The sequence below is a fragment of the Bos grunniens genome, chromosome 1, assembly GCF_055505025.1.
Source record: "Bos grunniens cultivar Pamir isolate PY7600 chromosome 1, Bosgru_T2T1.0, whole genome shotgun sequence".
Lineage (NCBI taxonomy): Eukaryota > Metazoa > Chordata > Mammalia > Artiodactyla > Bovidae > Bos > Bos grunniens.
The window spans coordinates 11,241,680-11,269,423 of NC_141165.1; the positions used below are offsets into that span (position 1 = coordinate 11,241,680).

A 27,744-nucleotide genomic window follows, 5' to 3' on the forward strand; every position below is an offset into this window, starting at 1 on the left:
TAAAAAATAACCTTGATCCGAAAAAAAAAAAAAGTATGCAGCATACCATGTAAACCACACAATGTAAAAGACACTTCCATTGAAAGTAATCTTTCAACGTCTTTAAAAAAGATGTGCACCCTCCACTGTTTGCAGGTGATGTACGGCTAGAGGATGAACCGTGGGTTTTTAACGACTGTGAATTCTTTGACACTCTTTCCATAACATTCCCTCTGCCTGAATCTGGGTGGGCTTTAACCAATAGAACAGGAGACCAGCAGTGACCTCTGAGGCCAGCTCACGAGAGGCTGTGCAGTGCCCTCTGGTTCTGCAGAAACGCCTGCTCTCAGAACCCAGTCGCTGTGAAAGTCCACTTGGGAACCCATACAGGTGCCAGACATGCAATTGAGAGGGTCCTGGGTCACCCACTACCACTGTTTGAGGTATCCCACTGTTCCAGGTTTCCCAGCTGTGGCCCGGACATCATGGAGCTGAAGCAAGATGGGTCCCTGCTCCCTGATGGTGCGCCTGGTGAGAATAAGGAAGAGGGTGAGCATTTTACACCGTCCGCTGGTGGCTTCCTACATGGCACTGGGAACTGGGGCAGAGTTTGGTGCTGCATTGTGGGTGCTGCCAAAACAAGAGCCTAGAGCCTGCAGCCCTAGTGTGAAACCAGACAGAAGCAGGAGGCTTGCACACCTAGGGGCCAAGGCAAGGAAATCAAAGCAATGTACCAGAAGAGGAGGAAAGAGTCTTCGTTATTCAGCCGTGGGAACTGGGTCCCAGGGTGACCTGTGTGGAAGTGGACTTCCGGTCTGCTGAAGTGGCTTCCCAGCAGCATCAGAGTGTCAGCCGGGTCTCCTCGCTATGTGTCTAAGAACGGTCTGGAAGAGAGGAGCTAGAGGAGGATAATCCAGTTTCCAAACAGAACTTAAAAGAGCTACAAAGGACCATGGCTGGCTCAAAAATGGAACTATTTCTTATGCCCCTTCTCTCCCAGAAGAAGATTCTCGAAGAACGAGCAGGTTCAGGGCAAAGGCTGACTCCACGGGCTGTTGGGGAAGAGTGGCCTCAGAGCGGGGACAAGATGAGATGGCATTGTGAAGCCCTCAAAGACTCCGCAATAGTTCAGTTGCTGCTCATATCTGTTTTGTGAGCAAAAGCTTCCTGTGGACTTTGTACATGGGCCCCTCAGACGCTGTCGTATCAATTGCCTTCCAAACCTGAGGGCACTGGTTGCAGAAGCTGCATGAGGGCCAATTAGAGATGGGCCCGTTTCAAACAGATTCGGGTTTAGGTTTTGTCAAGTGCTGTGAACGTCAATGAACTCTGTAGAAAACCCACAGTTATTCAGACAACAGAACCGGCAGAATCAATAGCAGCTTGCGCTGAAAGAACCAGAGAGAGCACAAGACAGAAAGCAGCATTTGGACCCCGAACTTGGTCAGCCAGGCAGCAGCTTCAAACATGGACTGCTTTTCATGGAACAGGAAAAATGGCTGAGAGGTGGAAAGGGGGGGCGAAGTGGAGAGGTGGGGGTCATGCCCAGCCACTGTAGAGCCTGACGAGGGGCTGCTGTGCATGCCGGGCCTCCCATTTCCTCTTCAGACTGGACTATCTCATTAGGGTTCTCCTAACCCATTCCACCACTGGACGCAGGGCAAGAGGACTGGGTCAGATAACTTGTCTCTTTAGGTCACATGTTTTGAATCCTCAAGCCACTTTTCTGAGGAATCGCGTCTGAGGAGGTTCAGCACACTGGCCCAACTCCTGGGGCTCTGGCGAGCAGTGGGGTGAGCCCTGTGGGTCTGGGGGATTACTGTGCGTGTCTCTGTGGTTTGGCTGGAGGGCAGAGTGCTTTGTCCAAAGTTGGCCCTGACAGTGCCTCCCTTCCCACACCCTGTTGTCCGGTGTGGGCTTGCCACCACTCCGTCCCCTGCTTGTGAGGGCAGCTAGCCTCCACCTGCCGATAACGAGTGGGAAATGATGACAGAGACCCTACATGACTTCTGAGATGAGGTCAAAACAGTCAAAACTTCCAGTGGTTCTGGAGAAAGGCCATCCCCATGTGAGGGGCTGACTGTCTTGAGACCACCTTGCTGGTGGATAATACACACATCCTAGGAACTGTATCAACTTACTTGACTTTATTGTGGAGGCTACATTGTTTTAATTTCCCAAAATAGTTTATTCCTCTTATGATTTTATTTACATACTCTTTACATTTATATTTACATTAGCCCTCAATTGTACTATTAAATAAGAAATATACCTGTGGATCTATTTCATTTATACTAAAATTTTAAATATCAGGCCAACTATTTACAACGTCTTTAACTTTGTTTTTAATCTTTTTGGCCACACTGCAAGCAGCTCATGGGATTTTAGTCCCCTGACCAGGGATCGAAGCATGGCCCCTGAACTGGAAGCGTGGAGTCTTAGCCACTGGACTGCCAGGGAAGTTCCAAACTTGGTTTGTTTTTTAAAAAGCAAAAAATATTATTGTCCCACAGTAGGAAAACTGCTAGGAATTAGACTGCTGGATTTAAACCTTCTTTGGAAGGAATGATGCTAAAGCTGAAACTCTAGTACTTTGGCCACCTCATGCGAAGAGTTGACTCATTGGAAAAGACTCTGATGCTGGGAGGGATTGGGGGCAGGAGGAGAAGGGGATGACAGAGGATGAGATGGCTGGATGGCATCACTGACTCGATGGACGTGAGTCTGAGTGAACTCTGGGAGTTGGTGATGGACAGGGAGGCCTGGCGTGCTGCGATTCATGGGGTCGCAAAGAGTCGGACACGACTGAGCGACTGAACTGAACTGATCTTTAATATTCTCTGTTTTAGCTGGTGAATTTTTATTTAAGTCTTTGTATAATTTGACTCATTCCACCTCCTGGATCATTGTTGTTGGAGAGGGTTCAGGTCCACATAGTTGTTTTGAAAACAAGGTGTAGGAACCCTCACTACTGACTAATTTTAGCCATCGATTGAGTGGGTTCCGCTGTGGCTCACTTGGCTTCATGCACTTGAATGCTGCGTGCTGAGCTGGGCCCACGTGGGACAAGGCTGTAAAACGAGCGGTGCTTACAGAGCAGTTAAACAAAACGTTACCATTGAGTAAAAAAAAGAAAACAAGGAGGCTAATCTAGTGATTTCTTTAAACTTAAACCTGATGAGTTTTTATGGCATCAATGAAAAACTATTCAGTTGTTTTTTCTGAATAAAAAAACTATTCTAAGAAGGAATTGGAATTTTTTATTCAAGCCAAATTTGAGGATTATAACCTGGGAAGAGCATCACAGAAAGTCTGCCCATTAGAAGTCAAGACACAGTTTATATAAGGTTTGTGAGATTGAGGCTGTACGTTAAAAAGACATATTGTTGATAGTTTATATAAATCAGATTTAAGCACCATCGTGTGGGTCCTGTGACCCTTTATAATTCAAGGAGGAATGTTGCCTTTAAGGATTTGTCTTGGTGCTGGGAGCGTAATGCTGCTTAAGGTTGGCAGGGGTCCCTGCCTATGGGGGGTGGTCTGCTCCACGCCTAGTGTGGGTACAAGATGCTCAGTGCAGGGGAGGGGAGGCCAACGGGCAGAGAAGAATCTTTGTGTTTACATTTTTCTTGTCTTGCCACATATATGAATTTTATTTCACAACGGCAAATTTCTGAGTCCTTAAAAATGATACAAAGCATATTCAGATGAATACTTGTGCCGAGTTCTGCCAGGGACGCGCTGGCGAGCCTCCTCGGGTGCCTTCCCGGCATTGGTCACTTGCTCTCACATCCCTGGACTCGATTCCAGAGAAACAAACCACACGCATAAAATGGACTGAGGAAGCAGCTTCGTGTGGGGCGTGCTGCTGCGCACCAACCCCAGCACCTTCTCAAAACAAAAGCTCTCTTGTCTTGAGCTGGACCCTGCTGTCGCCATGGACCCAGAGCAAGGCCAACACCATGGCGGCTGCCAGCTCTGCTCACGCTGTGCCTGCCCTTCTGGGAGGGACTCTGACTTTGGAGCGACTGGTTAGAAACTAAATGGATTCATGGAATTTGATGTGGTGTAAAAATAATAAAACATGATACCCATAAAATACAGATGCTCTATCACAATTGGCCAGATTGGGGCCTCCTGGACTCAAGGTTTTCTAAGTTAGCCAGTGAGCTGATTCTGCACTTTTGGCTCCAGTTATCTGGCTCAGAAAGAAGCCTCTGCTCTTCTCTTCTTTGCTGTTCTTTGCTTTGCTTGGTCTTCCTTCTGTACCAGGAGCTCACCCAACAGTTGCAGGTTCCTTTGATGGGTGAGAATAGTAACTTGCATGATGATAGTGACCGTTATCTGGGCGCATTAGGCACAGCGCACTATATACACACACACAAATTTCCCCTTTTACTGAGGCTGAGGGAGGTCAAGTCAGTTGCCAGAGTTCTGCCCACAGAGACTGGACTTGAACCCGGCTCGACTCCAGCCCCAAAGCTGCTGGTGGGAGCAGCTTTCTCGGGAGCAATGAATTCTCCTCTCCTGACACTTGCATTTGTTACAACAGAAGCCTTTTGTCCCTCTCCCACATCCCTCTGGAACACAGGCATCCTTTTCTCCCTGTGGACATGGGTAGCTCTGACCCACCTCGTGAGCAGCTTGGTGGCGGATGGCACTGTCCTTTATGCAAGAGAACAATGTTGCTGCCCAGGCCTTTCCCCCTGGAAAACTCCAGCCAGAACAACTCTTCCTTCCCCCAAGCCAATTCAGCTAGACTTAGAGCTGGTTACTGAATTAATTGTTGCTAAGGGTTTGCTGGGTGGATGAAAGCTGAGCTCAAGGAAGCTGGAAGGAGCTTTGTACATCCTAGAGAGTCCTGTTGACCCACCAGCATCTCCATCCACTGGGATTCTATAGGCTAGGAGGAGCACCTCTCCTTACCAAGACTGATGCTGGAGCCCCCTGCTCAGGAGCCCTCCTCCCTCGGCCAGCAAAGCCTCACTATATGTCACTTGGGGGCCTTTGACACTGGACATGCTGCAGGGTCTGAGCATCCTTCACTGCTTCCCAGTTATCCCTGAAGTTCTGTAGACATTTCTCAGCAATGCCATGACCACTAGTCAAGCAGACAGCTCTGGACTATAGAGACAGCAAAGACAGGTGAGTTGCTTCAGTGTTATTCACAATAAACACCTTCCTTCCAGGCCAACACCCAGCCCCTTGGTCTCCACCTTCCAGAAAACACCTGAGGTGGTGGCAATCCAATAGCCAGCCCTGTTGGTACTCTGACTCCCTAAGATTATTTTTTTATTACTTGGGCAATAGTACATATTCCTTTTACAGATAGGCTGTTTATATTTACAAAATATCATTACATTGTGTGAAATTGTAATATAACAAGAAATATGTATTTGGTTTTTGTCTCTGGGCTTCCCAGGTGGTCCTGTGGTAAAGAATCTGCCTGCCAATGTAGGAAACATAAGAGACTCAGGTTTGATCCCTGGGTTGGGAAGATTCCCTGGAGAAGAACATGGCAACCCACTCCAATATGCTTGCCTGGAGAATCCCATGGACAGAAGAGCCTGGCTGGCTCTGGTCCATTGGGTCACAAGAGTCAGACACAACTGAAGTGACTTAGCATGCACACGTTGGTTCCTGGCACAGAACTCCTATCACCCCCATAATTCCCGGAGTGGCAGGGGTGAGAGGAAGATCTTCATAATAGGCCCTATCAAGCATACCTGAGATGATGCTAAAGAGGTGACTCTGGGCCCTTGGAGAGCTTCAGGATAGGGCTGGTTGCCTGAGGAGACCACTGAGACTGGAGGTTGGAATGTAAGCCCCACTCCAAACTTCACAGAGGGGAGAAGGGCTGGACAGTTAGTTCAGTTGTTCAGTCGTACCCAGCTCTTTGTGACCCCATGGACTGCAGCACACCAGCCTTCCCTGTTGATCACCAACTCCCGGGGCTTGCTGAAACTCATGTCCATCGAGTCGGTGATGCCATCCAACCATCTCATCCTCTGTCGTCCCCTTCTCCTCCTGCCTTCAATCTTTCCCAGCATCAGGGTCTTTTCCAATGAGTCAGTTCTTTGCATCAGGTGGCCAAAGTTTTGGAGCTTCAGCTTCAATATTCCAATGAATATTCAGGACTGATTTCCTTTAGGATTGACTGGTTTGACCTCTTTGCAGTTCAAGGGGCTCTTAAGAGTCTTCCCCAACACCACAGTTCAAAAGCATCAATTCTTCGGCATTCATTTTCTTTATGGTTCAACTCTCACATCCATCCGCACACATGACCATTGAAAAACCATAGCTTTGACTAGGCAGATCTTTGTCGGCAAAGGAATAATGTCTCTGCTTTTTAATATGCTGTCTATGTTTGTCATAGCTTTTCTTTCAAGGAGCAAGCGTCTTTTAATTTCATGGCTGCAGTCACTATCTGCAGTGATTTTGGAGCCCAAGAAAAGGCAGTCTATTGCTATTTCTGCTGTTTCCCCATCTATTGGCCATGAAGAGATGGGACTGGATGCCATGATCTTCATTTTCTGAATGCTGAGTTTTAAGCCAACATTTTCACTCTTCTCTTTCACTTTCATCAAGAGACTCTTCAGTTCCTCTTTGCTTTCTGCCATAAGGGTGGTGTCATCTGCATATCTGAGGTTATTGATATTTCTCCTGGCAATCTTGATTCCAGCTTGTGCTTCATTCAGCCCGGCATTTCACATGATGTACTCTGCATAGAAGTTAAATAAGCAGGGTGACAATATAGCCTTAACAAACTCCTTTCCCAATTTGGAAGCAGTCCAGTTCTAACTGTTGCTTCTTGACCTATATACAGATTTCTCAGGAGGCTAGTAAGATGGTCTGGTATTCCCATCTCTTGATGAATTCTTCACGGTTTATTGTGATCTACACAGTCAATGGCTTTGGAATAGTCAATTAAGCAGAATGAGATGTTTTCTGCAATTCTCTAGCTTTTTCTATGATCCACTGGATGTTGGCAATTTGATCTCTGGTTCCTCTGCCTTTTCTAAATCCAGCTAGAACATCTGGAAGTTCTCAGTTCATGTTTTGTTGAAGCCTAGCTTGGAGAATTTTGAGCATTACTTTGTTAGCATGTGAGATGAGTGTAATTGTGCGGTAGTTAGAACATTCTTTGGCATTGCCTTTCTTTGAGATTGGAAATAAAACTGACCTTTTCCAGTCCTGTGGCCATTGCTGAGTTTTCCAAATTTGCTGGCATATTGAGTGTAGCACTTTCACAGCATCATCTTTTAGGATTTGAAATAGCTCAGCTGGAATTCATCACCTCTACTAGCTTTCTTCATAGTGATGCTTCCTAAGGTCCACTTGACTTCAGACTCCAGAATATCTGGCTCTAGGTGAGTGATCACAGTATTGTGATTTTCTGGGTCATTAATATCCTTTCTATATAGTTCTTCCATGTATTCTTGCCACCCATTCTTAATATCTTCTGCTTCTGTTAGGTCCATACCATTTCTGTCCTTTATTGTCCCCATCTTTGCATGAAATGTTCCCTTGGGATCTCTAATTTTCTTGAAGAGATCTCTAGTCTTTCTCATTCTGTTGTTTTCCTCTATTTCCTTGCACTGATCACTTAGGAAGGCTGTCTTATCTCTCCTTGCTATTCTTTGAAACTCTACATTCAGATGGGTATATCCTTCCTTTTCTCATTGTTTTTAGCTTTTCTTGTTTCTTCAGCTATTTGTAAGGCCTCCTCAGACAACCATTTTGCCTTTTTGCATTTCTTTTTCTTGGGGATGATCTTGATCACTGCCTCCTATACAATGTCACAAACTTCTGTCCATAGTTCTTCAGGCACTCTATCAGATCTAATTCCTTCAATCTATTTGTCACTTCAACTGTATAATCAATCATAAGGGATTTGACTTAGGTCGTACCTGAATGGTCTAGTGGTTTTCCCTACTTTCTTCAATTCAAGCCTGGATTTTGCAATAAGGAGTTCAAGATCTGAGCCACAGTCAACTCCGGGTCTTGTTTTTGCTGACTGTATAGAGCTTCTCCATCTTTGGCTGCAAAGAATATAATCAATCTGATATTGGTATTGACCATCTGGTGATGTTCACGTGTAGAGTTGTTTCTTGTATTGTTGGAAGAGGGTGTTTGTTATGACCACTGCGTTCTCTTGGCAAAACTCTGTTAAACTTTGCCCTGCTTCATTTTGTACTCAATGCCCAAACTTGACTGTTACTCCAGGTATCTCTTGATTTCCTACTTTTGCATTCCAGTCCCCTATGATGAAAAGGACATCTTTTTTTGGTGTTAGTTCTAGAAGGTCTTGTAAGTCTTCATAGAACCCTTCAACTTCAGCCTCTTTGGCATTAGTGGTTGGGGCATAGACTTGGATTACTGTGACACTGAATGGCTTGCTTTGGAAACGAACCGAGATCATTCTGTCATTTTTGAGATTGCATCCAAGTACTGCATTTCAGAGTACTTTGTTGACTCTAAGGGCTATTGCATTTCTTCTAAGGGATTCTTGCCCAACGTAGTAGATATAAAGGTCATCTGAATTAAATTCACCCATTCCTGTCCATTTTAGTTCACTGATTCCTAAAATATTAATGTTCACTCTTGCCATCTCCTGTTTGACCACTTACAGTTTACCTTGATTCATGGACCTAACATTCCAGGTTCCTATGCAATATTACTCTTTACAGCATCAGACTTTATTTCCATCACCAGTCACACCCACAACTGGGCATTGTTTTTGCTTTGGCTCCATCTCTTCTTTTTTTTTTGGAGTTATTTCTCCACACTTCTCCAGTAGCAAATTGGGCACCTACCGACCTGGGGAGTTCATCTTTCAGTGTCCTATCTTTTTGCCTTTTCATACTTCTCATGGGTTCTCAAGGCAAGAATACTAAGTGGTTTGCCATTCCTTTCTCCAGGCAAAGGAGAAAAGGAAAGATACATCCATCTGAATGCAGAATAGCAAGGAGAGATAAGAAAGCCTTCCTCAGTTATCAATGCAAAGAAATAGAAGAAAATAGAATGGGAAAGACTAAAAACCTCTTGAAGAAAATTATAGATACCAAGGAAACATTTCATGCAAAGATGGGCACAATAAAGGACAGAAATGGAATGGACATAACAGAAACAGAAGATATTAAGAAGAGGTGGCAAGAATACATGCAAGAACTATACAAAAAAGATCTTAATGACCCAGAAAACCAGGATAGTGTGATCACTCACCTAGAGCCAGACATCCTGGAATGCAAAGTCAAGTGGGCCTTTGGAAGCATCACCATGAAGAAAGCTAGTAGAGGTGATGGAATTCCAGCTGAGCTATTTCAAATCCTAAAAGATGATGCTGTGAAGGTGCTACACTCAATATGTGAGCAAATTTGGAAAACTCAGCAATGGCCACAGGACTGGAAAAAGTCAGTTTTCATTCCAATCCCAAAGAAAGGCAATGCCCAAATTTTCATTCTATCCCACAATTGCACTCATCTCACACTCTAGCAAAGTAATGCTCAAAATTCTCCAAGCAAGGCTTCAACAGATGTTCTAGCTGGATTTAGAAAAGGCAGAGGAACCAGAGATCAAATTGCCAACATCTGTTGGATCATTGAAAAAGCAAGAGAGTTCCAGAAAAACATCTCCTTCTGCTTTATTTTCTATGCCAAAGCCTTTGACTGTGTGGACCACAACAAACTGTGGAAAATTCTTCAAGAGATGGGAATACCATCCCATCTTACTAGCCTCCTGAGATATCTGTATGCAGGTCAAGAAGCAACAGTTAGAACCAGACATGGAACTGGACTGCTTCCAAATTGGGAAAGGAGTTTGTCAAGGCAGTATATTGTCACCCTGCTTATTTAACTTATGTGCAGAGTACATCATGTGAAATGTCTGGCTAGATGAAGCACAAGCTGGAATCAAGATTGCTGGGAGAAATATCAATAACCTCAGATATGCAGATGACAGAAAGCAGAAGAAGAACTTTCCTTTATGGCAGAAAGCAAAGAAGAACTGAGGAGTCTCTTGATGAAAGTGAACGAGGAGAGTGAAAAAGCTGACTTAAATCTCAACATTCAAAAACAAAGTTCATGGCATCTGGTCCCATTTCTTCATGGCAAATAGCCAGGGAAATAATGGAAACAGTGAGAGACTTTATTTTCTTGGGCTCCAAGTCACTAAAGATGATGAGTGCAGCCATGATTTTAAGAGACGCTTGTTCCTTGGAAGAAAAGCTGTGACCAACCTTGATAGCATATTAAAAAGCAGAGACATTGCTTAGCCAACAAAGGTCTATGTAGTCAAAGCTGTTGTTTTTCCAGTAGTCAGGTATGTATGAATGTGAGAGTTGGACCATAAAAATGGCTGAGTGCTGAAGAATTGGTGCTTTTGAACTATGGTGTTGAAGACTCTTGAGAGCCCCTGGGACAGCAAGGAGATCAAACCAACCAGTCCAAAAGGAAATCAACCTTGAATAGTTATTGGAAGGGCTGACGCTGAAGCTGAATCTCCAGTACTTTGACCACCTGATGGAGAGAGCCAACTCAGTGGAAAAGACCCAGATGCTGAGAAAGATTGAAGGCAGGTGAGAAGGGGATGACAGAGGATGAGGTGGTTGGATGGCATCACCAACTCAATGGACATGAATTTCTGCAAACTCTGGGAGATGGTGAAGGACAGGGAAACCTGGCATGCTGCAGTCCGTGGGGTTGCCAAGAGACAGACACGACTGTGCAACTGAACAACAGCACCATCCAAGGACCGGTGTCTGAACCAGAATCAGGCCCTGTACTGACTGTAGATCACAGTGGCGTTGGAGCGCTCCACACACGGATGTCTGTGGACACAGTTGTCTTGTTCTGGAGACTTTCGTGAGCTCCCTATCACAGTGGCTCTCAGGTCACAGGTAAGGTAGCCAGAGAGGGAATTCAGCGGGGGCCGAGTGTGTCTGTCTTGGCAGTACATTCAGGAGCTAAGAAACAGCTCCAGAGAGTTCTGTGCACCACCCAGCTACCCTGAATGGGCTGAGACTCCCTCTTACTTCCAGAGTTCTCCTTTGACTGCTGGCCCCAGTGCCAGTTTGTGGCCCCAAGACTCAGCATCAGCTCAGAGCCCATATCTGAGGATGTCACCCTGTGGACTCACAGCACCTGAAAGCCCATCTCTTTCCGATGGGCAGCTCCTCTCCGCCCTGTGGGCCCTCGAGTTGGGTAGGGGCACAGCCTGTACTGGGCTGTCCCAGGAAGCTAATGTTTGTGCCAAGAGGGCAGGCCCAACGCTCTGGCATCCAGAAGTTAGATGAGAGAATCCCAAACTAGCTTTTTACCTCTGCAGGAGCAGCCTGAAGCTTTTCTTGTGTACAATGAAGGACGAACTCAGAGTCCAGGTTGTGACCCTGGGATGGGGCTGAGGCCCTCAGGGCTGGTGCCTTGCATTTGCTTGAAGCCCGCAGTGCACAGCGGCTCCTTCCTCAGAGGCAAGCAAGTTCTGTGCTTCCCAAGCAGGCCTGCTCTGCCTGTGGGGCAACTGGGAAGTAGGGCCAAAGCCTGTGGCTCAGGTCCACCTCATGGGGTGTGAGGACAGGCTGTGGACCAGGCCAGTCGACTCAAGCGCAAGGCTCAGGGCCCACGCTCTCTGTGGGCCATACTTCCAGGACAGCTTCCCCTTCTTATCTCGGCAGTGAACCCGAAGCTGTGCATCACCCCGAAAACTAATGCCGCCAGCAAAGGGCTGACATAAGCGGTGGGGGGGAGGTGGCAGGGGCAGGGCAGATACTGATCACAAGCCCACTTAACTTGCCACTTTGCTCTGCGAGGCTGGCTGTGGACTCTCGCAAACAGCCATCTGTGGCCTCAACTGCAGCTGCTGTGACTGGTGAGGTGTCTGCACCAGAGAAAGTCGACATGACCCCGGCACTTGGAGTGCAACCTGTGGATTCTCTAATGCCTTTTCATTCCAGCCAGTTTCCGAGGACCAGTAGCAGCAGTTTGGGTTAGGTTAGGGTTAAGGTTAGGCAGCTAACTGCAGCTCCACTCAAGGGTCAGCCTTGAGACACGGTGAAGGAAAGTCCTCTCAGGACAGAACTGCAGCAGTTTGGTTGGTTGTCCACTGTGTCTGTAGAGGCATGGCTAGAGTAGGAATATGTATTAACCCATGGGCGGCTGCTAATGATTTGGTTGTTCAGCAACTTGGAAGGAACAGGATTGAAAACTGGTCACAAGAAGGCCCTGGAAGAGGGTTTGGATGGACCTCTCTGAAAGAGCAGTCTGTGAACATGTTCGTGTTCCGGGGAACCCCTCCCCCAACTCTGGGCATGCCCTGCAGAAGAGGCTCCTAATAAGCAGGTGGAGATGGATTGCCTCGTGGGCATCAGCCAGCTCTTACTGCAGCTGCTCCAGGGCTCACTTGATGTATCCACAAATACAGTGGCCACGTGGCAGAGGTGGGGGTGGGCAGGGCTCAGCAACAGTTGCTCCCCTCCCCACTGTTGCCGTAGTGCCTTGTCTACTGGCAGCCAAGACTAATGCTGCGTCCGAGGTGACCAGCCATACCCCTGGTGGCAGGTGGCTTACACTGGACCTCTGCCATCATAGACAGGGTGGAAATCTGTCCTCACTGGAATGAACATACACTCTGGGTACGGATTTTACTTCCCTGCTTGCACTGCTGCAGCAGGAGGTCCAACATCCATGACCTCACAGAGTTTATCCACTACAGTGGCTCTGCATCCCAGCCAAGGACACGAGTCCCAGCAGAGGAAGAGCAGTCTTATCACACATCTTGTAACTCAGAAGTGGCTGACCTGGTCGAAAGTTGGAATCACTTCTTGAAGAGTTGATTATGATCCCAGGTGGAAGGCAACATCCTGAAAGGATGGGTTCTGTAAGGCAGGATATGATCTGTACTTTGAGTTAAGAACTGTTCCATGATGCTGTGTCCCCAGAGCCAGAATGCATGAGTCTGGGAACTGAGATTAGAAGGATGAGTGGTGCTGTCATTGGTACACTTCATACCCTCCTGGCAGAATTGTTTTCTTATCTTGGCAGCTTTGAGATCATTTGGAAATCTTACTGTCCAGAGGGGAGGTTTCCACCAGGGTGCAGAGCAATGGTCCCACTGAACTGGAAGCCAGGATTGCCACTGGCCACTTTGGGCTCCTCACGCCTTTGAACCAACAAGCAAAAAGAAAAAACAGATCATCTATTGGCTTGAATGATTGATCCCAATTACTGGGGAGAGGGAGGAGGTTTGTGTTACTGCTATGTGAGGGCAGCAGGGAGGACTTTGGAACCTGGGCATTCTGGGGCTCCTCTTAATACTTCCACAACCAGTAGTAATGGTTAATGAAAACACAGAGCAACCAAATCTGAATTATTATAATTAAATAAAGCAGGAGTACTGAGGACTCCAGCCCCTCAGGGGTGAAGGTTTGGCTCACTCTATCTAATAAGGAATCTGGAGCAGGTTCTTGCTGAGGGCAGGGGAGATTCGGAATGGATGGTCAGGGGTGTCTACCAGGACCTCAGGGCTGGTTACACAGAGATGAAGGCTAGAGCAGCTATGCATATGTTTTTGCTTGTTACATGTTGTGTCTGTCTCCTAATCATTTTTCTTTTCTCTACTTCCCTGTTTTATAAACAAGTTGTTGGAAGTTAGCATTTCAATTTAATCTTTAGGTAACTGAATTTTCTGTGGAATCATAACGGACACAGTAACTGTAGGGCTGTGCGTCTTCTTGCTGGGGAAAGAACTAGTTCACTGTAACAAAGGGAGCTGTGTCTTCTCAGCTTCTTTAGCTGCTGCAGGGGAGTCCGGATGTGTGTAGAATGCTGCTGATGGATGCAGAGTGCCAGGCAGGGCGCCTCTGCCTGATGTGGATTCTGGCCCCTTAGTGCTGCTGCCTTCAGTGGCCACTAATCAGGTCACACCGTGGTGAGCCTGGGCTTGCACTTTGGAGGGGGGCCTTCTCTCCTGCTCCTGGGGGAGCATATTTGTCTGTCCCCTCCTGCTTCTCCATCCTTCACAGCATCTGCTGGTGCTCGGCTCCAGGATGTGGCCGGCAGCCTGGCCTGGCATGGAGGCCATTTCACCTGCTTCTCTGACATGCACATGCCAGATGCTGCGTTCACACCGGCCCCCTCCTCCTGAAGCTCTTTAGATTCCTCTACACAGTTACGATCCTATTATAGGTGCATAATTCTTTGTGTTAAACTTGTCCTGTTTGAATTACTGTGTGGTTTCTGTCTCTTGATTAGAACCAGACTGATAACAAGAAAAATAAAAGGATTTATTAATTTTTTACTATACTGTTGTTAGTCTAAAGTGATTTCAACACAACATTGTTATATAACCGTGCTCCAATATAAAATAAAAAATAAATGGTTACCTGAAAAATAAAGTGATTTCAAAATTTAAAAAAAATTTAAAGATGCTATAAGGAAAGAATAAACTTGGTAGAAGAGACAAAATGGAGGGGAAAAAAGCACTGATGCCAGAAATCAAGAGTTAAGTTTTGAGTGCATAGACCCCCTAGTGATGTGCTGTGAGCTGTTTATTTTCTACCAACAGAAAGCACTCTGACACCACATGTATGGTTTATGCCAGCTGGGTGTCCTGTGATCTGACTCCCTTCTGACACCATCCACTCACAAGGTTGCCCCACTTCAGCAGTCACTGTAAGACCCCAGCTGTGGACACCTATAAACTGGGGGTCCCACACACCCTCCTCTGGTTCAGTGATTTGCTAGAGCAGCTCACGGAACTCAGGGATAGGTTACCAGCCTGTTGTAAAAGGATGCAACTGGGGAAGAGCCAGATGGAGGAGGTACAGAGGACGAGTGCAGGGGCGCGAGGAGCTTCCTGCTCTCTGGGAGTCACCCTCCCCATCTCTACGTGCTCTCCAGCCCAGAAGCTCTCCAAACTCCTTCCCTTGGGGATGTTTATGGAGGTTCTATTACGGCAGCATCAATGGATTAAATCATGGGCCATTGGTAATTAGCCTGGTCTCCAACCCTTCAAAACGTGGTCCACTAGAGGAAGGAATGACAAACCACTTCAGTATTCTTGCCTTGAGAACCCATGAGAAGTAGGAAAAGGCAAAAGGATAGGACACTGAAAGATAAACTCCCCAGGTCGGTAGGTGCCCAATATGCTACTGGAGAAGTGTGGAGAAATAACTCCAAAAAAAAAAGAAGAGATGGAGCCAAAGCAAAAACAATGCCCAGTTGTGGGTGTGATGGGATGGAAATAAAGTCCGATGCTATAAAGAGCAATGTTGCATAGGAACCTGGAATGTTAGGTCCATGAATCAAGGTAAACTGTAAGTGGTCAAACAGGAGATGGCAAGAGTGAACATTAATATTTTAGGAATCAGTGAACTAAAATGGACAGGAATGGGTGAATTTAATTCAGGTGACCTTTATATCTACTACGTTGGGCAAGAATCCCTTAGAAGAAATGTAATAGCCTTCATAGTCAACAAAGTCCGAAATGCAGTACTTGAATGCAATCTCAAAAATGACAGTGATCTCGGTTCATTTCCAAAGCAAGCCATTCAATGTCACAGTAATCCAAGTCTATGCCCCAACTACTAAAGCTGAAGAAGCTGAATGGTTCTATGATGACATACAAGACCTTCTAGAACTAACACCAGAAACAGATGTCCTTTTCATCATAGGGGAGGAACGCAAAAGTAGGAAGTCAGTAACAGGCCTACCTGGAGTAACAGGCCTACCTGGAGTGACAGGCAAGTTTGGGCTTTGAGTACAAAATGAAGCAGGGCAAAGTCTAACAGAGTTTTGCCAAGAGAACACACTGAACATAGCAAACACCCTCTTCCAACAACACAAGAGACAACTCTACACGTGGACATCACCAGATGGTCAATACCGAAATCAGGTTGATTATATTCTTTGCAGCTGAAGATGGAGAAGCTCTATACAGTCAGCAAAAACAACACCCGGAGCTGACTGTAGCTCAGATCATGAACTCCTTGTTGCAAAATTCAGGCTTAAGTTGAAGAAAGTAGGAAAAACCACTAGACCATTCAGGTATGCCCTAAATCAATTCCCTTATGATTACACAGTGGAAGTGACAAATAGATTGAAAGGATTAGATCTGATAGACAGAGTGCCTAAAGAACTCTGAAAGTTCCTAACATTGTACAGGATGCAGTGATCAAAACTATCCCCAAGAAAAAGGAATGCAAAAAGGCAAAATGGTTGAGAAGGACTTACAAATAGTTGAGGAAAGAAGAGAAATGAAAGGCAAAGGAGAAAAGGAAAGAGAGTCTGTGTATAATGTGTCTAAAGAGAGGCTGTTAAGAGGACCGCAGTGTGGAGTTGGTACTCAGCCTTCCTTGGCTGCTTGTGAGGCCTCGGTGAGGGCCCCACCCCCCCATCCACCCCGACCCCTGCCAGCACAGCCCTTAAATCAGAGCACTTGGACAGGACGTGCCTGGGGCACTGTCCAGCTCTGACAACCTATTGCAGCTCACCCCGGAGGGATGAGGAATCCTTCAGGGTCGCCTAGCATGTGCCCTCGGTAGTATTAAACCATTCGGCCCACGTTTCAGGGCCTGCAGACGCCCTGAAGTTCAGTGACTAAAGTCACTGAAGTTCAGTGACTAAGGCAGACGCCTTAGTTCAGTGACTAAACTCGAGGTACTGACGTCCACGGGTGTCCCACTCGCGGGTGGGGCGAGAGTAGGTGCATTCAGGCCCTGAATTCCCGCATTCATCCTGCTATTGTCTGCACATTTGCTTTGTCAGAATCAATCACTAGTCCCACTCCTCTACCCACTACCATCCTTGCCTTTAGAGGAACATCAATATTCACGTATAAATTTAAAACCAGTACAAAGAGCTGACTCCCCACTTTCTGCCCTACAGGCCTTTTTCTTCCTTGGCCCGAGTGCAGGCCTGGCTCCCGAGCGAGTCCCGGGTGGCGCCGTCAATGCGGCCCTGTGTGTCCAGCCCCCGCGGGCCGCAGAACCAGGAGAGGGAGACGCAGGCCCCGCCCCCGGCCCGCCAGCGCCCCGCCCACGGCTCCCATTGGCTGCCGGGCTCTCGGGGTGCCGGTCACGGCCCCCGCGAAAGGATAATAGGCTGTTTCTGCCCTAGTCCCGGCATTCAGGACGCCGAAACCAGAGGTGACCGGAGCTACAGCCAAGGACCACTGACGTGAGGACACTCAGGGGAACCTGCTCTGGTGTTTGGGGGGCAGGACCCGGAGGGTGGGCTTGGGAACTGGGCGGTACTTTAAAAACCCCTTTAGGGTGGTGGTTTAGTCGCTAAGCCGTGTCCGACTGTTGCAACCCCATGAACCGTATAGCCTGCCAGGCTCCTCTGTCCCTAGGATTCTGGCAGCATTTCAAAAGTACGACTCTCCTGCCTAGCGGACACGGCTACCTCAACTCCAGGCAGCGAGATTCATCCTACAGATGAATCACGTTCTCCCGGTGATTCATCACTACAGTCGGGGAAACGTCGGGTCTTCGGCTCGGCTGTTGCTGCAAGTCGGCCTCTTGCTTAATTCTTTGAAGAGAGGGTTTGCATCCTCCGCGGAGAGGGGACGACGCCCTGAGCTCGGAGCCGGCGTCTTCGGACGCCCTCCCCCAGGTCAGGGCGAGTGAGGAAGTCTTTGCAATTAAATTACAACCAAGCCAAAGAAATTGAAGTCTGTGGTAGGTTTAACCATCCTCAGGTTTCTTGGGGAGGTAGGGCTCTTGCCTAGAGGGATTCCCACATCTCCTGTGATGTGACCTTCTGAGGAGCTAACGCCCAGCAGTTCTCCTGTTTTCGAAATAAAAGATTAATGTAGAATATTCACGGAATGCAGCGAAAGGAGAACTGGATATTTGACTTCCAGTTCTCTTAAACAACAATTTTAACCATCAATTGGGAAGACTTTAACAGGAAAAACTTGTAAAAATTAATTTGTAGTGTTTTTAATGAAGAAAATCGCGTTTTATGGCGTTTTCACATATGGGATATATATTTTATGCCTTTCCTTTAAAAAAATCCCACTAGTCATACTTCACACAACAAATATTTTAGCCTCATCTTTCCCAGTCATCATGAAGCTTGAGAAACATAAGGACTATGCAAAAGTTTCTTAAGTTTTTTGTTTTCTTTTTTAAAAAATTAATAATTGAGAACTCGAGTTCCAAGGATAAGAAAGTATGAAATGTTAAAGATTTAATACACCTGAATTGTTCTGTCTACATGTGGTATTTTTAGGGACTTTAGAGCAAAACAAAGTGTACTGATTATTAATAGGTAAGTTTAACAAAGATCAGAGAAGGCAATGGCATCCCCACTCCAGTACTCTTGCCTGGAAACTCCCATGGATGGAGGAGCCTGGTAGACTGCAGTCCATGGGGGTCTGGAAAGTCAGACACGACTGAACGACTTCATTTTCACTTTTCACTTTCCTGCATTGGAGAAGGAAATGGCAACCCATTCCAGTGTTCTTGCCTGGAGAATCCCAGGGACGGGGGAGCCTGGTGGGCTGCCATCTGTGGGGTCGCACAGAGTCAGACACGACTGAAGCGACTTAGCAGCAGCAGCAAAGATCAGGCCAAGGCAAAAATCTTCAATCCTTTTCCTTTGGAAGTCAGAAATAAATAAGAATTTAAATCTTATATTCCAGTGTATTTTTAAAAATATAAATGATATTCAATACAGCAATGGTTTTTCAAAAATGAGACATAATTCTTTATTTTTAACTATGACACTGCAAAGATTCTTTAATGATTAGAACTCAAGGCCAAAAGCTGGCAAATTTCTCTGGCTGAGCGTCCGGCCGTTTTGTGAAACAGTTGACAAGCAGTCCTTTGTATACTGCTGTTTCCCAGGGTTGAACAGCTGTTTCCTTGGCTTGCAGACTGTGTGGTATAAGGTACATGTTGTGGGGGAGACAAAAGCTTCCTACCTTGATAAATGCAGAGCAAAGGCGCCATTCTGTCATTGGAGGCAGCGCCGCCAAGAATACAAAGTGCCTGGAGGTGGTCCAGCCTCTGCCCGCATTTGTTCTGGCATCAGAGCTGGTATTGGGAAGGAAGACATTTTCCTCTACCCTTCTAAATTCTTCTTGCTGGTCTGAGAATTAAAGAAACATGAGACAGGTAAACAGGAGAAATTTAAGTCGAAGTTTGAAAACATATATACATGGGAGAGACCCAGGAAAACTGTCACTCACCAAAATGTGGAAGATGTTGAGAGCAGTGGTTTGGGGCTTCAGAGGGGAGGAAGCAGTTCACACAGAGATGGTGAACCAGCGTTTGCTGTGCCAGCAGAGGTGATGGGACACGGAGTGGACTCAGGTCTCCTAGCGTTCCCCCCGCCCTCCCTTGCCCCTGGCCCACATTCCTTGCTGACCTCTCTCTCTGGTGGTTGCTCCTTTCCTGTAATAGGCCCTCCATCTAAATTCTAATTCAGGCAGCTACGGGGAATTTCTTCCTGAGTCCTGGGGGCCTTGATTGTTTTCAGATGAAAATAATCTGCATCCCAGAGAGAGATTTTGGGGTGGCAAGTCTTGCTCCCCGACAGTAACTTCATCAGATGATTGTATAATACCTTCAAATTCAAGGTCCCTTTCCTTGGTCTTCTTTTTCAAAAAAATTGTGGCAATTCTACCATATTTATTTTTTCAGTTGAATTTTCTAGCCATTATTTGGTCATGTTCTTCACCGCCCCCCACCAAAAGTCAGAAACATTTTTGTTAAAAATGAGTTAAATTTATATATCCATTTGAAAGAAATTTCCTACATTTTATGACCTCAGTAGCTTTTGGAAGGACCTACACTTTTTTTACTAAACTTATGCTTAGAAATATGTGTGTGCTGCTGTAAAACAGGACTTTTCTGCTACATTTTCTAACTGCTTATTGACAAAACATAGGAATATTATTGACTTCTGTATCCTTATTTGGCTCCTGTTCACCGTAATTAATTCAAAACCTTGCTCCCCTGTACCATCACCTCATCTTGCAGTCCTGCCAGGACAGGGTGGGGAGTCTCCTAGGGATGGGGGAGGACTCAATCCCCCTCACTGCTCTTCCTCTGTATTTTGGTTGAAGTTTTCCCCAAATGCAATCAGAAGCCAGAGGGCTTGGGAATGGAAGACAGAGAAGGGAGGGTTGGCGGGGAGTGGGTTCAAGGGGTGATGAAAAGCCACACCCTCTAAGCTCAAAAGGGGAGGTGAGCCAAAGCCAGTTGCCCCCGATGGTAAGGTCGGTGTAGGTAACAACTGCTCTGTTCTACAAAGCGTCTTTTTTTGTGGGCCCCAGATGTCTGAGTTAGAGAAGGCCGTGGTGGCCCTCATTGACGTCTTCCATCAATATTCCGGGAGGGAAGGTGACAAGCACAAGCTGAAGAAGTCAGAACTCAAGGAGCTCATCAACAATGAACTTTCTCATTTTTTAGAGGTGAGTCTTGCTTTTTAAAACTACATTAACCTGCTCTCCTGTCCAATTGTAAGACCATCTGTCCATTTTCTCTTCTGAGCTGCCCTGAACATGGCTCCAGGTTGGTATCAGGACTCCTCTGTTGTTTCTGAAAATGTGTTTGCACAAGTGAGCCCTCAGTACAGAGGCTGGCTTAGGTAGGCCCCACAATTTTCATTTTGTGTACAGTATGAGCATCAAGGAAAAACTGCTGTCTCCAACGCAAGAGTACAGGTTCTTGGGAAAACCTAAGGACATACAGCAGTAGGGTGGCTTCCCCATTGGCTTAGTGGTAAAGAATCTGCCTGCAATGAGTAGATGCAGGTTCTGTCCCAGGGTCAGGAAGATCCCTGGAGGAGGGCGTGGCAACCCACTCCAGGATTCTTGCCTGGAGAATCCCATGGACAGAGGACCCTGGTGGGCTGTAGTCCATGGGTCGCAAAGAGTCAGACACTGTAGCGAGTGAGCACGTACAACGATAACAATGACAAAGTGGATGGAAACTACACCATGACTTATCACACACTGAACACACAAGAAGACTGTTAAAAATAAGCTTTTGTTCTTGGGAAGAGGACTGTTTCTGCTTTCTCTACATCGTTAGATCCACCACAGTGAGAAGATGCCAGGTATTACTGAGCTCTCAGCATAGTCGATGCTGGGAGAGATGCAGGCCCCAGGACCTGGCTCATCACAAAGAGGCCACAAAATGGTCACAAGAGAGGCCCTGGGGCCTTGCAGGGGGACCCTGTGGGGTGAGGTGCCCTGGCAGGAGCTTTTGAAGCTACATGAGGACATCTGATGAGGCCCACTGCCCTGGCAGCTCCCCTTCTGGTGGATCTGTGTCCAGATGCTCCACTGAGGACTCACTTCCCCACTCACAACCTTCACTGCCCTTGGCTCAGATGGCCCGAAGGTCATCTCTGCTGTATCCATATTGTGTATTCAAGGCAACGAACTGCAGTCCACCTGGTACCTAATATTCCCTTGGTGCCCAGAACCAAGGTTACTGAAGTGATCTTGCACCCAGAGGAAATGGCCATACAGTGCACCAGTGCACTCATGTCTGACCAGGAGCTAATTCCCAGGAAGACATGAGAGCCCAGCCCACATGGTGGTGGGAGCTGTCCTCCTGCGCAGGCTTGGTGCAGGACGAGCCCCAGCCTCCGTGCCCCGAGTCTGCAGGGCTCTCCCCACCCAAACACTCCTTGGCTGCAAATGGCGCCACCATCATAGGAAGCGGCCTGCAGACTTCAGGGGGGATCCCCTACTCTGATTTTGAAGCTGGTTTTCTCAGGCACCCAAGTTCTCAGCATGGTAACTGCCTGCTCACACTTTTACTTACCTTGTTTCCCACCACCTCACCTAAGAATCAGAAGGTCCTGGATTCTTCTGTGAAAAGAATTGTTGCAATGAGACAGTGCTTACCAAGTGCAGCTCAACAAATGTAGCTACTGTCATTAATTATTGATTTAAAACATAGAAAAAGCTTAGCATGTGGGAAACACAGTTTATAAAACAAAAGTAAATCATGGTAAGTATATCAAGGTATCATGAACATCGTTGGCCTGGTTTTTAGGAAGTAGTTGCTGTTTGGAGGCAAATCTTTCCTGTAATTGAAATTAATCTTTTAGCGGATGTTTATAGGTACCACCCAACCCCTCATGGGAACCTCAGTCTTTTACATGTTTTATGTCTAAGGCAGCCATTGTGTGTTATACTCGACTTCTTCAGGCCAAGTGCTCCTGCCCTGAGGACTGGGTGTTCGGAAGAGTCGGCGGTGTTATGCTCCTCTTCAGCTCGTGTGTGCATCTTTCCTGCACTGTCTCTGTCCCTCTGTCTCACCACTCACTTGACTCCATGTTGGGCATAATGTCAAGAAGAGTCCCAGACACCGCGAAGGCAACTCAAGTGCCAAAAGACACACGAAGTTAATAAATTTAGGGCATGTTCCCGAGAGTTATTTCAGCCAGAAACTACTTTCAAAACGTGAAAATCCACTGGAAGCCTTCACTATAGGGTCTTCCACATGCAGAAACAATGAAAAACTTATAGGAGCCAAAAGTTCATTTTTGCTTTCAAGGCATTTGCATATAATGTGCTCAGGCTAATCTAGACTGTACTCTCCCTTTCTGTTTTTTTGTTTTGTTTTTTTTTTTTTAACACAAGCAGCCTGCAGTTTTTCAGATCCTGGCTGTTCCAGTCAGTCTTTTAGTAGCAAGATCCCACTGCACCTAAAGGAAAGTGGAAGAGAAGGCTCAGACCCGTAGAGACCTCTGCCAACCAACAGCCTCCTGGTCACTGGAGAAAACCTTTCTGGAATTTTGCATCTCATGTCTTAGGTTGTTTCTAAATTAGTTATTATTATTATTTTTCTTTTTGCCCTGGGATTTTTTTTTTTTGGCTGTGCTGTGTCTTCTTTGCTTCACAGGGCTACTCTCTAGTTGCCGCAAGCAGGGGCTTCTCATTGCCGTGGCTTCTCCCGTTGTGGAGCACAAGCTGTGGGGCACGTGGGCTCAGCACGTGGGCACTGTGGTTCCGGGGCTCTAGAGCACAGGCTCGGTAGTTGTGGTGCAGGGGCTTAGTTGCTCTGAGGCATGTGGGATCCTCCTAGATCAGGGATCGAAGCCATGTCTCCTGCATTTGCAGGTAGATTCTTTACCACTGAGCCACCAGGGAAGCCATTAGGTTGCTTCTAATACAAAATTATTAAAGCCAACCAACTTCTGATCATGTCTTTGTGGCCCTAACGTTCATTTAGAAGCAAGCTGGACAACCTGTCTTATCTCTCTCAGGAAATCAAAGAGCAGGAGGTTGTGGACAAAGTCATGGAGACACTGGACAGTGATGGGGACGGCGAATGTGACTTCCAGGAATTTATGGCTTTCGTTGCCATGATTACCACTGCCTGCCACGAGTTCTTCGAACACGAATAAGGAAAAGAAAGCAGCGGAGCTGTTTCTGCAGCAGAGACGGAGTTTGACCAGGGGAACAGAGGCAGGGCTTGCAGGGCTGTAGGAGCTGAGCTTTCCGTGTTGTAGCTAATTAGGAAGCTTGATTTGCTTTGTGAGGGAACAATTGAAACCTCTTTCCAAGGACCATTTTTAGTGCCCCCAGCTTTATTTCTGCATTACTGGGCATAGTGTTAGCTTTCTGGACCCAGGGACTCTTGGTAACTATAACTTAGGAAAGTCATTTCTCAGTCACAAAGCATGTGCTGTGCTAGCTGTCCAAGCTGTGGAGACCCCTCACCTAGAAAAAAAAATTGACTACCAAAAAGGACTGGAGCACTGTGGGTTCCACATGCTGCCACTACATTTAAAAACACAAAGCTTTGTCCACCATCCTTTGAAAACGTTGCCCATCATTAAATCTTCTCATCACCGGAGCAAATGAAACCTGGTGTGGTTGGGTGGCCTGACAGTCTGTCCCACCTGCCAAAGAGCATGGTCACATTTAGAGCCCTTTCCAACAGGTGAGCTGTGATGTTTGCCTATGCAGTTAAGCTAATAGTTCTAAATGGAAAATCTGTCTCATAAGCTGATAAATGCTGACATTATAACTGTAAAAAGAACTGAGAATCAGACTTCTGCATTCAGTGGGATTCTCCCGACAGAACCACACTTTGCTGGGTCTCTGGGATTTGGGGCAGGGGAGCAGGGGGCTCAGGGCAGGTCACAGCTCTGCCCTGGAGATGGCCGTACCCAAGCACCTGCACCTCCTGTTCTGTCTGTAGAATGAAGGTTATGATGGATGTGTCTGATGTGCGGTGAAGGTCATTCTTGATCTGTCTGTGCAGACAGGGTCTGCTTCCAGCTGTCGGTGAAGCCAGGGAATTTTATGACCTTTATGCTTTTGTAGCCACCAATTCGAAAAAAATCAAGTTACAAATATTAAGAATCACTCCCAGGAAAATTCAAATTAAGCATTAAGCTTATCTATCCTTTTTCTCTTATGCTTTAAGGACACAAACTTGGAAATCATAAACTAATTGGTCGCTTGTAACTGCATTAAATAAAAAGCACTGTAACAAACCTACTTGGTGGTTAAGCATGAAATAAAAGCTGTATTCTTGCAAAACTGGAAAAAGGAGTAGTCCACACAGCCTGTCTTCATCAGGGCTGCAGATACAGCACCCCCCAAGCCAGGGTTAAAGCTTAGGTGGGGAAGAGAGGGTGTGACAGGGCAGGGACATGAGGAGTGACAGAAAGGGAGGGGTTGGAGGGGTGGGTCCATTGGAGAGACATAAAGGGGAAGGCTGTCAGTTCAGTTCAGTTGCTCAGTCATGTCTGACTCTTCACGATCCCATGGACTGCAGCACACCAGGCTTCCCGTCCATCACCAAACTCCTGGAGCTTACTGAAGCTCATGTCCACCGAGTCGGTGATGCCATCCAACCATCTCATCCTCTGTCATCTTCTACTCCTCCTGATTTCTATCTTTCCCAGCATAGGAACTTTCCTAATGGGTCAGTTCTTCACATCAGTATTGGAGTTTCAGCATTAATCCTTCCAATGGATATTCAGGACTGATTTCCTTTAGATTTGACTGGTTTGATCTTCTTTCAGTGCAAGGGACTCTCAAAAGTCTTCTCCAACACCACAGTTCAAAAGCATCAATTCTTTGGCTCTCAGATTTCTTTATGGTACAACTCTCACATCCATACACGACTACTGGAAAAACCATAGCTTTAACTACACAGACCTTTGTTGGCAAAGTAATGTCTCTGCTTTTTAATATGCTGTCTAGGTTGGTCATAACCTTTCTTCCAAGGAACAAGTGTCTTTTAATTTCATGGCTGTAGTCACCATCTGTAGTGATTTTGGAGCCGAAGAAAATAAAGACTCTCACTGTTTCGATTGTTTCCCCATCTATTTGCCAGGGAGCGATGCGACTGGATGCCATGACCTTAGTTCTGAATGTTGAGCTTTAAGCCAGCTTTTTCACTCTCCTCTTTCACTTTCATCAAGAGGTTCTTTAGTTCCTATTTGCTTTCTGACATAAGGGTGGTATCATAAACATATCTGAGTTTACTGATATTTCTCCCAGCAATCTTGATTCCAGCTTGTGCTTCAAACCAGCCTGTCATTTCACATGATGTACTCTGGATATAAGTTAAATAAGCAGGGTGACAGTATACAGCCTTGACATACTCCTTTTGCAGTTTGGAAAAGTGAAAGTGAGGTCGCTCAGTCGTGTCTGACTCTTTGCAACCCCGTGGACTGTAGCGCACCAAGCTCCTCCATCCATGGGATTGTCCAGGCAAGAATACTGGAGTGGGTTGCCATTTCCTTCTCCAGGGGATCTTCCCGACCCAGGGATCGAACCCAACCAGTCTGTTTCTCTATGTCTGGTTCTAACTGTTGCTTCTTAGTTTGCATACAGATTTCTCAAGAGGCAGGTCAGGTGGTCTTGTATTCCCATCTCTTTCAGAATTTTCCACAGTTTGTTGTCCACACAGTCAAAGGCTTTGGCATAGGCAATGAAGCAGAAGGAGATGCTTTTCTGGAATTCCCTTGCTTTTTCAATGAACCAACGGATGTTGGCAATTTGATCTCTGGTTCCTCTGCCTTTTCTAAATTCAGCTTGTACATCTGGAAGTTCTCAGTTCACATACTATTGAAGCCTAGCTTGGAGAATTTTGAGCATTACTTTGCTAGTGTGTGAGATGAGTGCAAATGTACAGTAGTTTGAACATTTTTTGGCATTGCCTTTCTTAGGGACTGGAAAGAAAACTGACCTTTTCCAGTCCTGTGGCCACTGCTGAGTTTTCCAAATTTGCTGCCATATTTGGTGTAGCACTTTCACAGCATCATCTTTCAGGATTTGAAATAGCTCAGCTGGAATTCCATCACCTCCTCTAGGTTTGTTTGTAGTGATGCTTCCTAAGGCCCACTTGACTTCACATTCCAGGATGTCTGGCTCTAGGTGAGTAATCACACCATCGTGATTATCTGAGTCATGAAGATCTTTTTTATATAGTTCTTCTGTGTATTCTTGCCACCTCTTCTTAATATCTTCTGCTTCTTTTAGGTCCATACCATTTCTGCCCTTTATTGTGCCCATGTTTGCACAAAATGTGCCCTTGGTATCTGTAATTTTCTTGAGTATCTTAATTTTCTTGAATTTCCCATTCTATTGTTTTCCTCTATTTCTTTGCACTGATCACTTAGAAAGGCTTTCTTATCTCTCTTTGCTATCCTTTGGAACTCTGCATGCACATGGGTATATCCTTTCTTTTCCCCTTTGCCTTTAGCTTCTCTTCTTTCCTCAACTATTGTAAGTCCTCCTCAACCATTTTGCCTTTTTGCATTCCTTTTTCTTGGGGATGGTTTTGATCACTGCCTCCTGTACAATGTTACAAACCTCCAGAGTTCTTCAGGCACTCTGTCTATTGGATGTAATCCCTTCAATCTATTTGTCATTTCCACTATGTAATCATAAGGGAATTGATTTAGGGCATACCTGAATGTTCTAGTGGTTTTCCCTACTTTTTTCAACTTAAGCCTGAATTTTGCAACAAGGAGTTCATGATCTGAGCCACAGTCAGCTCCAAGTCTTGTTTTTGCCGATTGTATAGAGCTTCTCCATCTTTGGCTGCAAAGACTATAATCAACCTGATTTCGGTATTGACCATCTGGTGATGTCCATGTGTAGAGTTGTCTCTTGTGTTGTTGGAAGAGGGTGTTTGCTATGTTCAGTGTGTTCTCTTGGCAAAACTCTGTTAGACTTTGCCCTGCTTCATTTTGTACTCCAAGCCCAAACTTGCCTGTCACTCCAGGTAGGCCTGTTACTGACTTCCTACTTTTGCATTCCAGTCCCCTATGATGAAAAGGACAACTTTTTTTGGTGTTAGTTCTAGAAGGTCTTGTATGTCATCATAGAACCGTTCAGCTTCTTCAGCTTTAGTAGTTGGGGCATAGACTTGGATTACTGTGACACTGACTGGCTTGCTTTGGAAACGAACCGAGATCACTGTCATTTTTGAGATTGCATTCAAGTACTGCATTTTGGACTTTGTTGGCTATGAGGGCTATTGCATTTCTTCTAAGGGATTCTTGCCCACGGTAATAGATATAAAGGTCACCTGAATTAAATTCACCCATTCCTGTCCATTTTAGTTCACCGATTCCTAAAATGTTAATGTTCACTCTTGCCATCTCCTGTTTGACCACTTACAGTTTACCTTGATTCATGGACCTAACATTCCAGGTTCCTATGCAACACTGCTCTTTACAGCATCAGACTTTATTTCCATCACCAGTCACACCCACAACTGGGTGTTGTTTTTGCTTTGACTCCATCTCTTCCTTTTTTTTTTTTTGGAGT

General features: G+C 46.1%; 1 protein-coding gene across 1 annotated transcript; it reads left to right on the forward strand.

Annotated features, from left to right (window-relative positions):
• The first annotated feature begins 17,097 nt into the window (after positions 1-17,097).
• Positions 17,098-24,504, forward strand: S100B (S100 calcium binding protein B). The gene is made up of 3 exons (XM_086318330.1): positions 17,098-17,150; positions 20,260-20,397; positions 23,211-24,504. The coding sequence occupies exons 2-3, from the start codon at positions 20,260-20,262 to the stop codon at positions 23,349-23,351; spliced, it is 279 nt and encodes a 92-aa protein (XP_086174456.1). The 5' UTR covers positions 17,098-17,150; the 3' UTR covers positions 23,352-24,504.
• Positions 24,505-27,744: the final 3,240 nt, after the last annotated feature.

What these genes read in the sequence shown, in the direction of transcription:
- S100B (XM_086318330.1), top strand. Translation starts at nt 20,260, where the DNA reads ATGTCTGAGTTAGAGAAGGCCGTGGTGGCCCTCATTGACGTCTTCCAT. An exon ending in AACTTTCTCATTTTTTAGAG is followed by an intron (nt 20,398 to 23,210) that starts GTGAGTCTTGCT and finishes TATCTCTCTCAG; the next exon opens with GAAATCAAAGAGCAGGAGGT.